The 13197-nt window shown below is 45.1% G+C and overlaps 1 protein-coding gene across 1 annotated transcript in view; it reads right to left on the bottom strand.

Moving 5' to 3' along the window:
• PDZRN4 (PDZ domain containing ring finger 4) overlaps nucleotides 1–12259 on the bottom strand; it is a 244787-nt gene extending 232528 nt beyond the window's left edge. Inside the window, exons 1-3 of the mRNA XM_042872556.1 lie at nucleotides 11666–12259; nucleotides 9447–9533; nucleotides 5494–5598 (exon numbers count right to left, since the gene is read on the bottom strand). Coding sequence (XP_042728490.1) covers nucleotides 5494–5598; nucleotides 9447–9533; nucleotides 11666–12259 — 786 coding nt within the window. The remainder of the gene's footprint in view (nucleotides 1–5493; nucleotides 5599–9446; nucleotides 9534–11665) is intronic.
• Between the last annotated feature and the right edge of the window lie 938 nt (nucleotides 12260–13197).

The following is a 13197-nucleotide window of genomic DNA, read 5'->3' as shown; positions in this document are numbered from 1 at the left end:
ATTTCCTATCGTCCCCTCCCAAACAGAGGGCAGCGTGAATTCAAAAAAGCAAGTATCAAGGACATGCCATACAAGCCATAAACTTGGCATCATACAAGACAGAGGCAGACACTCATTTACTGAGGCAGGCCTAAAGAGGGGCAGAGCCAGTATTCCAGATACAGCTCCCTGTAGAACAAACATCTACCTCATACCAGTTTATCATTGGATAACAAATGCCTGCTAGCACATAACTCAGCTTGTAGGGTTGGGTGGTGACTGGGCACGTACAGGATGGACCTGCACTAATAACAAGGGTAATTACCTGGGTATTTCCATCCAGCCCTTTGCAGGCAGGGAAGAACCCACCACCCAGATTTCTCACTTCTTCAAGAAGTGCTCTAAACTTTTAGTTAAGTCAAAAACATCAGTGGAGTAAGTAACACGTATTCAAATGAAGTTATGTACTATCTGGCCACACCTGACTTCTTTTAAGCACTGTCAGGCAGCTGAATGAATTCAGGTGACCAAAAATCTCTGTTTCAACAGGTGAGGGAGAGATGAAAAGAGGCTACAGGCATTTCTGAGCTTTGATATATTGATTTATTTTGCTAGAGATCTTTCAGACTAATTAGTGGCATCTAATGAATATAAGTGCCAGACATAAATGTGTTAAGGATTTAAGAGAACTTAATATAACTAAAGCCACTTTGGCATATTTAGACGTTGAAACTCAGTAAAATTGTCTGTGTTATGTATCCCTCAGCTAGCATCCAGATCTTGCTGGTCATCATGTGCAGCTCTCGTTCAAAGCCATTCCCAATCTATTATCTGTGATCCCAGCAAGCTCACAACTTCTACAGAAATCTGACAGTGGAGATTCCTAGCAAAACAAACATGGCTAGTATCAAACATTTTGCTTGAGCAACGTAGTGAGTGTAATGACAGAAACATGCAGAAGATAAAACATCATGAGGCTGACACACAGCACAGTCAGCAGTCTGGCAATAGTTAAAAAGTTTCTGTGTAGGCGCTTTGCAGATGTAAGCTACTTTTGCCAGGATAAGCCTCAAGACTTGATCTTTATTGAAACTGGCTTTGCTGACATGAGCTTGAAAGCCATTGTGTGCGTACTTTCCAAAAAAAAAAAAAGTGAGAAGAACAAAGGGAAACATGGAATAAGAGATGAAGCCTAATTTATTATACACTTATGGAGCTCAGGCTGTATAAACAAAATAAAGTCACAATACATATGCATCTGTCTCATTTTTAAAAAAGACTTAAAATCCCAGACTAAATATTTTTTTTTCCCTCTCTTTTCCATCATGCCTGTTTCTCAGTCAAGGATTTAATAAGAATCAACTACTTAAAATGCAAAAGGTCCAATATTCAAATATTTCAATATTTGAGAATAACATAACAGAAGCGTTTGCCTCTGCACAAGCAATCAAAAAGAAATACCTTGAGTGTTTCAGATGATGATGCACTTACAGTTCCCCATATGAATTGTTTGGTCTTCAGCCTAAGCTTCTGTTAGATGCCCTTGAGGTTTTTCACTGTCGTTTTGGTACTTGGAAAACTTAGGACAGAAAGTTCAGTCACGGCTATACAGCTTTGTCTCCTATGCAGTGTGAATTAGAGTCATGGTATTTTTTTCAAATTCACGACAATACTGTTTTTTAATTTTTGTTTGTTTGTTTCTCTCTTTGTTTTCAAATGAAGGAATTCCATCTGGATTGCAGATTCTTTATTTGTCACGTATTTTTTATGTAGCACTGAAGCAAAAAGTTGAAATATCAGCAATTTTGCAAGGCACTGTGACTTGCACAATAAAAGAGGACTTGAGAAAATCAGTCACTGCTCTTTCTAAAGCTGGGCTCAAGACCAGAGACAGTTTCTATAAAATTTAATGTTATAGAAAAAAGCACCAAGTATGAAGAACCAGCCCTGAATAGAAGCTTTCACATGGCTGTGAGCTCCCCAAGGAAATCATCACTCGGTGCCTGCATTTTTCTGATGCTCTTCCAAAGGCATTAACTAGAGACTACCCACAGGACATCAGTGTGCGTGGAGCTCTTGCCAAGTGGTGCCATTCTTATGTAAAGGTGAACCGACTGACTGCAAAGTGAGACAGTAAGATTTTCCTCCATACAGAGCCTATTTCAGCATTACTGGTCTGAACTATAAACATATATAATAAAAGCATCAGGTAAAACACTTCTGTGTATCAGCAATATTGCCAAGAATCATAACTGCCTTTTACTGCCTTGAGAAGGCTATCAACATCAGCAAAGATGAGCAGTGAACTTCTTCAGTAGGAAAGATTTGCATGAAGTGAGGTAGAGATGAAATGATGCACAGTATAACTGTGATCCAGGAGAGAGAAGAGCACTTATTTATTTCCTCCCAGCAGCCACCAGGTCTCTTTGAACCAGCACCAACTAATGGACAGTCCCATGCATGGCTTGCTGCCTCTCCCCTCCCCTCCTCTTGGCACTCATAGGCAGGGCAGAAACTAAAAGGACAGTGAAGTCCTAAAGCGAGGTCTGTCAGCATTACACCACTGCTCATAACTGACGTTTTCATGCTGAGAGCCACAGATACCAATGCTGCATCATGCTTTGAGAGACTTTTTTTTATAGCATGCAATCAGGATTTTGTCCTGGAACACAGGCTGTGCCATATAGAAAGCTGTATTTTTTGAATAAGAACTTTTGAAAGCAGCCGAAGACTTTGACAGCTGGCTTGATGAACAAATAACAATCATTTGTTATGTGTAATGAAGATCCTGAAAGAAAACATCACTCAAGTGCTGCTGGTGTACCTCCCTGTTGCAGGTCAACTTTAACAAGCCTCTTCTGATGGAGGAGTTAACCTTGAATAAAGTGGGAAACCTGCATTTGGGCCTGAAATCCTCTGTCCCTCAGAAGAGCAGAAGAAACAATCAGTGAATGTTCTGTGATAGTACTCTGTGAAGTGCTGCAGCTCCTGACATGGGGTACCTGGAGCTCACCCTGCCACCCTCATCCACCACAACCCTGCCAGTCCTCAAGCCTCCAGCCCAGCTCTCAGGCCGTCCAGTACAAAATATGCTCACCTGAAAGCAAAGCCCACACAAACATCAACATTTCTCAGATAAATGCAAAGAGACTCTACTACCTGCATTCTGGGCAAACTGATCTGCAAAACCTCCATGAGTTCAGTTCATGTGTATGGCATTTCTACAATTACTAGAAACACCTCAAGGAAGAAATCTGCTTTCTCGCCTTGGCACCTTTTCAAATAACAATTCTTTGGCTCACAAGTCCAACTGCCAGTGCCACAGCACTGTGAAATCCATTTGCTGCACTAGGTTACCCACAAGACAGTAGGCTGAAACATGCACAACTCACTCTTGTCAACCACGTGCAGTTAACATTTGTTAAACATCTGATAAAGCACTGAAACAAATTGCCTTCTTTATTTAGCAACACACTCTGAGAACAGATTTTCTCCTGATTTAATGGGATAGGTCTGTCCATTATCCCATTAGCTACGCATTGCTAGAAACCCCCAGGGCATCAAACTGCCAGGCGACTGACTGAAGATATCAAAAGCTCTTCCAACAACATCAGCTCCTTCTGCTCTTGATTACTGAAAAACGGTCTCACAAAATATCACTCATTAGATCAGATCTTCAGAAGAGCAATACTTTTCACCCAAGCTGACGCACATTTTGTCTCATCAAAACTCAAATTCTGTGTGTCTGCCAACATTTTTGAAACAGTTACACCATCTGACTTATTTCCTCACAGCTTTCTTACTGGTTCTTCACAACAACAGCAGCACATCTAGCAGGACAACCTGGTGCAGGAAGACATGAATGGCTACATATGGAACAGGAAAAATTCAATCTTTTGACTCCAGCTGCTTCTTCTGGCCTAGATCTAACATGGAGGAATAGTTACTGGTCTGCATTTCAACAGAAAGTCTTAATGTTACCTTTTCCCTTTCTCTTCTTATTTTAGTTTAACAAATTATGAAGCAGTGCGTTGTTTACTAAAATGTTTGGCCTAACACTGGACATTTTTAAACACCTGCTTAAATGTAAAAATTTATACACAAAGATGCTGTATATAAATATGGTGAAAATGATGACCCATTCAGAGCTATATGAATATTTTGTAGTGACATTTTGAGAAATTACCTCAAGTGTAATAAATGCTGATTTGTGAATTTATTCTTCCTTCCCCTAAAACCACTCAATTTTGTCTTTAAAACCCAGGAACTATAAAGAACAGTAAAATAAGGAAGAAAATGTTGAATGGATACATAAAACTAGATCTGTTTCCAGAAGTGAAACAGCAGTGTCAGAAAAAAAGCAGAATTTTCAAGCATGGGGCTGTTAATAAGAACGGGATGCCAAGTTTTTCCATATCTTGGGCAGATAGGAGTTAGGTTGCAAGTTCAGTTGTGCTCAGCCAACTGGATAGCCACTAGAGGTGCATTTATCTGCCAGTTAAGGGCATGAGCTTTCTTTTTCCAAGAAAATGCAATAATTTGGTTTCACACACTGCTCCAAGCTCCAAAATTAAGATCAATGCCAGCACTCAAACAGTCTTGGCTTCTGTTTCTAGTCCTTAAGAGTGAAATAATAGAAAACAACAGCACTCTATATTTGCCTCCCAGTCTACTGCTTCGCATACCTTTGTTTGAAACACTGTCCAACTGGCAAGTTCACACAAGGCTTCTAAGCCTCCTTTAAACCCACGGCTAAAACAACGTATCCTAAACAAGCCTAGCAACTACTGTTACACACTGTCACCAAGGGAGTTGTATTTAGAGACTAGATGTGAAATGCATGTTTGACAGCACTGTATAGAATCTATTCTGGTCACTACTTGAAACTATTTTGTCAACACCTTTCACAAGGCTAATTATGGTTCCACATGTAATCATTACAGCAGCCTTCTTTTCAAACTGAGGGTTTTTTTTGTTTTTGTTTTTAAATGGCAATTATTCTTCATTTATGGAGAAAAAAAAAAAGAAAAGAAAAGGAGGAGTAGACATCAACATTTCCATTCTAGCATAATATACAACTGGGGATCATCTATATTGGTCTTGGTGAGAACCATAGATGATCCATCTGCTCTGACTTGTTGTCACAGCACTAATAACCCCTGCACAGAGCAAACCCCATCATCAATCTCCATAGAGTCATTTAGACTATTTCCTCAAGTTAACAAAGAAATGCAAAATGCCTGCTATATCAATCCAGACACCTTTGACTCGCTTGAATTAGCTTAATCCTGAGATCAATGTATATATTAGTTGTGAAGACTCAGTATGAATTTTTCTAGCACCTGGAAAATGTTTGAGCAGTTCAGTGTATAATAATCACATTTAGACACAGCGAAAGAACAAAACCACAGCATACCCAGCATAAAAACCATCAAATCCTTGATTAATCTTATAACAAACTAATTCACCAGGCTGGTTGGGTTTTTTTTGTTTGTTTGTTTGTTTTTGTCTTACCTCAATAATCTTGTCATGAATTTGCAAGCCTTCTGCTTTGTCTGCAGGTCCATTTTCCAAAATTTTTGACACATAAATTCCCTCAGCAGATTCCTCCTGATTGTTCTGTGCCAGGCAATAAGGAAGTTGGAAAAGGACCACATTAGTACAAGAAATGAGACGTGCTAAAACCAACACCAGCAAACAACACAAATCCACCTGAAATATGCAGCTGACTTTTCTACGTGAGAATTAAAATCCTTAGGATTTTTTTTTAAAATTTGCTTAGCACAAAATAGTCATTAATCAAAAGGACAGAATTAATGAACTGTTCCAGTATTTTTAATAAGATTATCCATTTACTTCTGGTTATTTTAGTCTAAATGGGACACAGGGTGCAGTGGTAATCAAATACAAGCGAAAAGATTTAATGCAGACCTCAGACATCTCAGCAGAAAGCAACTGCTGTGTAACAGCAAAGAGGAAGATATTCATAAAAAAGGGATGCACAAGTGTTTCTCTCAGGAAGGAAAGTGAGCCTGCAGCACCGCAGCTTGTAAACATTTTACAGCATTTGGAAATAAGCCCCAAGGAACAAAGTGACATTAGTTAACTGGCATGTAACAGTGATGGGATTGGATGGAATTGGTTAACCTCATAAATCCTATTCACGTGGAAGATTGAGAATTTGCTCAGCTATGGGCAAAAAAAGAACCCACGTCCAGTTGATCTGTACACATTCCTAAGTACAGCTCACATGATGATCAAATTTAAAGCAGAGAAGTTATTTACTACAGCTGAAATACACCTGATGTTGTTGCACAGCCTGAAATTACTTCATTTCTTTGCACAATGGTTTAAAATAGTTTTTTCAAGTATCATTTTAAATCTATATTAATATAGGAATAATTCCAAGAGGACACTGCAGAAGTACTTTTAAGTATTCATACAAATAATAAACGTGTTAGCAAGAAGCAAAGGAATTTTCTTCCAAATCATACTTTATAATATATACTGTGGAAAGCAGTTGATATGATGTTTATTTTCCCTCTATTTCTGGTAAACCCTTAACCAACAGTGTGACTCATAGGTGTGCTAATTTCTAGGATTAGGTGCTATAAACTTGTGGAAAAAAAAAAACAAAACAAAACAAAAGAAAAAAACACTATTTTTTACATTAAGAAAATGATAAATCCATTACAAAATATGGATCCACTACAAGATATGCTTCAGAGCATGTGGCAGCTGTCCCATGCAGACTTAACCCAAGAAGATTTCAGGCTAACAACTATTTGTTCAACACAGTCAGGTCACACCATGATCTCATGCAGTCCTATTTTGTTGTTGTTGTTGTTGCAGACACTCATGGGTGTCAGGCAAGGTGCAAAAGTGAAATTTATGAATGGCTTCAGAAATGTTTTGGAATGGCTAACAGACAGACCATGAAAGCAGTGAGAAATAATGAAATTCCGATAAAAGAAACATAATAGCCATTAACCAAAATGCGCAAAGAATTTGGTCTGTTTCTTTCTTAAGAAAACAAAAGACTAGATTGCAGTAACTTCATCCACATAAAATTGCATATTTTTCACAAGAAATTGTACTCCCCTTTTAGAGACTATGTATGACCCTGTAAGAAAAGGGGTATTTTTGGCTTGTAGTCCCCATTGGTCGCACATGCTGCTACCTTTAAGTCCTATCAAGAAAATACTCCACAAGGCACGCAGAGCTTCAGCACCTGATCGCGCAGCTCAGAGGCCATGAAGCAGGGGGAGCTGTGGGGACCATTGGTTTATCTGCCCCTGATCAGAGTCCCCAGGCTGCAGCACACATCTGCATCCAGAGTGGCTCAGCCAAGGCATCCTCAGAGAGGAGGGAGGCCATTCTCGGCCAGCCAGAGCGAGGGCCTGGGACAAAAACGGGATCAAAGCAGCTTAGGGTCTCCAGAATAATGAATCACCACCCACCACAATCACGTGACGTTGGACCTTTCCTGACAAAATAAGACAAGCTTGTGGTGGGTTATTCCCTTTCCTATCATCTTGCCTTCCAGGTAAAAGGCAAACAGTGGGAAAGCCTGCAATGAAATCAAATGAAACATAGCAAGTGGAAAGTACCAAGTAACCAAGTGGCACCTGTTTTCAACAAGAAAAATCTGCATTGTGCACATAAAACACAAATTAAAAAGTACATTCCAACCTACATGGGTGGTGCAGTGACATGTTTGTTCTGCTCTTCCTCTGCTCAAGCCAACGTTTCACACAAGGGCACATTTCCTCTTAACAACTTAAACATAAAATTTGCCTTCATGAACTCTTCTTGACTTGCTACTAAAGAATTCCTGATCCTGTTTTTAAGGTTTTGAGCAGTTTTTTGCTTTCATTATTTAAGCCTACTTGACCTTTTCTTCCCATTATTTCCTCTGGCTCCAACCGTGCTGAGTCAGAGCCCATACTGACATCCAGGCCCTACTCATCAAACGTGTGTGGTACTCACACTTATCACAGTGAGAGCCGAACAGAACTTCTGAAGTCAGTATCAAAGACTCAGAAAACCCTGAGACCTAGTTCAGCTCCATGACCTTCTCTGCCTTGCTATCAGTGTTAGTTAAAGGCAGATCACGACCATTTCCTTCCTTCCAGTCAGCCATTTTCTCCAGAACAGTGCTGTGAACCTCCCCAAGCTTCCAGAATATCCACAATAACTCACAAAGCTAACAGTTGGTATGTGAATTCTTCAGAGGAACTCGGTTGACATCTGAAGCTGAACACTGTGCTCTCTTCTCCCTGCAAAGGCCCTGCAGTTTTCCCTCAGCCGAAAATAGCAGAAGTCATACTGCAGTCTCAAAGATTGTGTGGACTTTCATAATGCTATATTGAAAATATGAATATAATCCAAGTGTGCCTGTTTTATCTTACAGTGCCTGTTGTCTCACCCTTACATTAAAGAATCTAAGAAACTTACTTTGAATTTCCTTCTAGCACACGTTTGATAACTGTGTTTCCCCACAAGGAACAGCATTTCTGAAGTGCAGACAGTGAACTTGCTAAGCTAATGGGAACAGACTCTTTGGCACCACTAAATATAGCTTGAGAGCAGAAGATTGCCAAACTGCTATAGAGGGTCCCATTCCCCTCCCCAGTAATAGCAGCAGGTTAAAGTTCTCCTGCTTAACAAGAACCTGATCAGTGCATAATTATCACCAAGCCTTTTTAATCAACTATTAATTTTCCAGTTTAACAGGTTACTTTACTCTTCATACATAATGACAGCCCTGATTAATGCTTTTGGAAGGACGAAGTTAAGAAAAAAAAAACAACAAAAAAACAGCCAACCATGCATATTCTTATGCATATTCAGAGGGAGAAGGGGATAGTAATTCCTATTCAGATTCTACAGTCTTTAATGAACCTTCCAAACCTAGACTGATGATTTGTGAAACCAGATTTACTTAAGATACCAGATCAATGAAAACTGTATTTCAGTTCACAAAGAAAAAAAAAACAAACCTGAAAGCAGACATGTGAGAGCAGGAACATGTGCTCAGAGTATTTAAGCAGCAGAATCAAATTTTCATTTCTTCTTTAAATGAGGGGAAAAAAAAAAAAAAAAAAAAAAAAAAAAAAAAACAGTGGCTTAATCCTGCAACAATTACTCTTGTAAGTAGTCCCAGAGATTTCCATTGAACAGCTTCCATGAATACATATTACTCACGTGGGAACTGAGTGTAGATCAGCCTCAAGTTTGAAAGCAAGAACAATGGGAACACCTTTCCTGAAAGTGAGAATAATCCAATTCTCACAAGACTGTCTTCAAAGCAGTGAATCTAATTATACCTGATAATACGCAGTACTTATATCTATGAAGTTCATTCCACACCTACTGTCATTGAAAGCAACTCTTTTATGACTAACAATGCACATAATAACAGAAAATATGGTCCAAAAGTAACCTACAATTACTTTTCTCATTACCTGATTGGGTCGTCCTCCTATAATATTGAATCCCAAAGTATCATTTTCTCTGTGCAGCATGATGGTTAAAGGTTTGGGCTCTCCTGTCTAAGAAGAAAAAGGTGAAATACCGTTATAGAATATTGTCTTAAGAAGAACATCTAAATGATTAATGTAAAAAGACTTTTAGTTGGACAATATGTAAGATAGAGCCCAAAGACAAATCAGGCTGGGAAGAAAGAACAAAAGACTGGAAAAAAAGCAAAGGGAAGGACACATCCCACTGCAGTGTAACAGGAAGCCAAGCACCTGACAGCACCTTACCTCCTGAATGGAGGAGGTGCAGGTGTCTGGTGGGAGGAGTACTTCGCACCACTGAAATAAGTCAGTGCTCCGAATCAGAAGTCACTAAAAACTCCTGCATGTGTTGGTGTTTCAGACATTAAATATACAGATTCAAATCCTACACGTGATACTAATCAGATCCAAAAGTCATATTAGTACAGTTCTGTTGCAGCTTTCAGGAAAACAAACAAACAAACAAACAAAAAACACAGAGAAGAAAGCCCAACTCTTCAACCCCTCAAAGAATCCAAAACCATTTCTGCCAAAAAAAAAAGTTGCTTTTTCTAAGCAATTAAAACCAGTGATGGAATGGAATCAAACTTAAAAAATGAAAAAGGGAAGGAAGCAGCTTATTTTCTGTTGCTCACATAGGATGACAGCTACGTTTCAGGAGCCATATTCTTCACACCAATCTGCACTCACCCAGCACAGTCAGGTGTTGGCGTTTGCCTGTCCCTTTCACTGAGCTGACTGACACAGCTATGACACCTACGTAACTTATACCTGTCCAAACACTCAAAACATAACACCAAATGCTGAAGCCTGCGTTTCATCCACTGTGACAGCGAAACGTTTGACTGCAGCACGACAGATTTGATGTTAATGAAGTACATCTCTACTTCATCTCCAGTTCTCCCAGACGCTGCCGCAGCTCCCGGCCGGCAGTGCCCAGCAGCCCCTACCGGCAGCGCCGGGCACGGCGGGCGCTCAGCTCCGCTGGGAGCAAACCCACTGCTCTCACCAGCCCACACCTCCGTGCCAAATCCTCCCTTAACAATTCCCATCTCGCTTCTCCTCTCTACAGTCGCTGCCGTGCTCGGGCGCCCTGCACGCCGCTTGCTGTCCCCCACACGGCCGCAGCACAGCTGCCGGGAGAGGAAGCAGCTGTACGAATGCACTCGCAGTGACCCGCAGAGCGTGGGCTGGCTACCCCGGGGAAATTTGAAAAACAATTTTTTTTAAGGGAAAAAGTATTCCAGTCTCCAGACACAACGTCTCTCAGTGTCAGCAAGCCGTGCTCCTGGGCACAGAGGTGTCCTGCAGACGTCCCCATTGCCGCAGCGATACGCACCATCACTTCAGGAGTGGCTCTGGCTGCTCGGACCCTTCCCACTTCGGATTTTGCTTCCTAAGGGTGCCTGAAGATCTGGCTAAAGATCCATTATAGCACTCCTTGCCACGGCTGCAACCGAGAGCCCACAGCTCACATCTACCACAAGCCCCCGCAGCCTGCCAGGCTCTCCCCTCAGCCCCGAGGCAGCAGGTGCCCACCCGAGCACTGAGTGCCACCTGACTGACAGCCGGCGAGGCACTGAGCTGCTCTCCGCTACAAGCACCATCAATCGTTTTCCCGCTTTCCCAAACGGAAGAGATTTCGCTGTCCTTTCACAATCGTTTCCAAAGTTTACCACGATTTTACGTTCCAGCTTTTTAAGCAACTCCTTGGCTGCAGGAGCAGAAGCCTCAAACCAGCCGGGTGCCCGGCCAGCCCCAGCTGGAGCCAGGTGAGCGGCAGCCAGGGCCCTGCAAGAAGGGGATGCTGCGGCCTGAGGCGGTTCCAGGTGAGCCCCGTGCCCGCAAGCTGCCAACTCAGCAGGGAGCCCTTCCTCCCCTCCCCTCTCTTCTCTCGCCCGGCCCCGGCTCCGCTACTAACACCGCTCCCGGGCTTCGGCCACCGACGGTAGGGGAGAAATGCGCGGCCCCGAGGGGACGAGAGAGAGATCGCGCTGCCCGGGTGCGGGGATAGGACACGGCCTGTGTCCCGACGCAGACTCGGGGGGGCTGCGTGTCCTCAGGGTTGGCAGTGACACCTCGCTCACAGACCGTCCCGCAGCCGGGCGCACCCCGGGAGCAGCAGCGCCGCCGTGGAGGAGCCGGCGGGTATCCGCACTCACCTTGCCGCGCTGGCTGCCCGTCAGGTCGCGGGTGATGCTGCTGATGTGGCTCATGTACTGCCCGAACTTGGCCTGGTAGCGCAGCGCCGTCAGCTGCACCTCGCTCTGCAGCGCCGAGAGCTGCGCCAACAGCGACTTCTCTCTCCTGCTCCAGCGCAGGGCCTCCCTCTTCATCTCCGGCCCCGGCACCGGACCGCCGCCGCCCCGCAGCTCCCGCTGACACCGCTGCCCTCCGCCTTCCGCCCGGCCCGCGGGCAGCGCATCCCGCGGCGGCCCGTAGCGGCACGCGGCGAGGTGGGCGGGTAGCTCCCGGAGCCGCACGACGCGGCCGCAGCCCCGGGGGCTGTAGTCGCACCTGACCTCCAGCTTCTGGACGAGGCTGCGCAGGGGCAGCACGGGGCGCAGCTCGGCAGCGGCGAGCGGCCGGCAGCGCAGCGGGCAGCGCCGGCGCCGCGCCGCCCAGGGCAGCAGGCAGCCGGCGCAGAAGACGTGCCCGCACGGCGTGGACAGCGGCTCTTCCAGCACCCGCCCGCACAGCTTGCACTGCAGCTCCGCCGCCACCGGCGCCGCGAAGCGCGCGGGGTCGAAGCCCATTACGCCCGGGGACCTCGAAACTTTCGGCGGCGGCGCGGCCCCGGCGGCGCTGGAGCCGCTCCCGGCGGGCGGGAGGCGGCGAGGGGTGGGCGGAGGAGCGGGGCCGGCCGGGGGAGGCAGCGGTAGCGCCGGGCTCAACTTCCCGCGGCTCCCCCCTCTCCTCCGTGCCCTCCCGCATTAACTCCCTCTCGCCGGCGCTACCGCCCCACGCCCAGCCCCGGCACCTCCTCCGCCCTCCCGGGGCATCCCGGCTGGCGGGGCAGAAACCGCGGCGGGGCGAGGGAGGGACGGAGGGAGGGACGGCGCGCGGAGAGCCGCCGCGCCCCGGCTGCCGCCCCGGACCGACCCGACCCGACCCGCCCCGCTGCCCCCCGAGCGCAGACACCGTGCTGCGGTTCCCGAGGGTCGCCTAAGGTTGGGCTGGGGTAACCGGACTGTGAGGAACGAGGCGTTGAGGCTCTTCTACCCTCAGTGTTACCCTGGCTCATTTCTCTCGTTTCTCTTTTGTGCTCCTGTTTCGGGATGCATAGGAGAGCACGGAAAGCAAAAGTCTCCGGTACGAATGCTCTCTTTGTTATCGCACCGTAAATAGATAACGATACAGCCAGGATAACAGAATTGCTTGTTGAGCTCCCTTAAACAACAACGTATGTGCAAACAACACTCCTTTCAAGAAAAACTTAAAAGACGGCAAAATCTGGAAACGCGCGGTTAGGATCAATAGCCGGTCTGGATTCTAGCCCTTCATTGCTGTACAACCCACAACACACATTGAAACATGAAACCCCTGACACATTCCCCACATAACTCTACTATTGAAAACACGGGGCCAGCCCGCTGCTCCCCGGCCCGGTGGGAACCTCCCAGCGGAGCTGGACGGAGCTCCCTGCCCTTCTCCGCCGGGTCCTGCACATCCGGACGGAGCGCCGCCCATGCGG

Source organism: Lagopus leucura, unplaced genomic scaffold (genome assembly GCF_019238085.1).
Source record: "Lagopus leucura isolate 7727_CA_CO unplaced genomic scaffold, USGS_WTPT01 Super-Scaffold_100008, whole genome shotgun sequence".
Lineage (NCBI taxonomy): Eukaryota > Metazoa > Chordata > Aves > Galliformes > Phasianidae > Lagopus > Lagopus leucura.
This window is presented reverse-complemented; position numbering and strand designations above follow the sequence as displayed.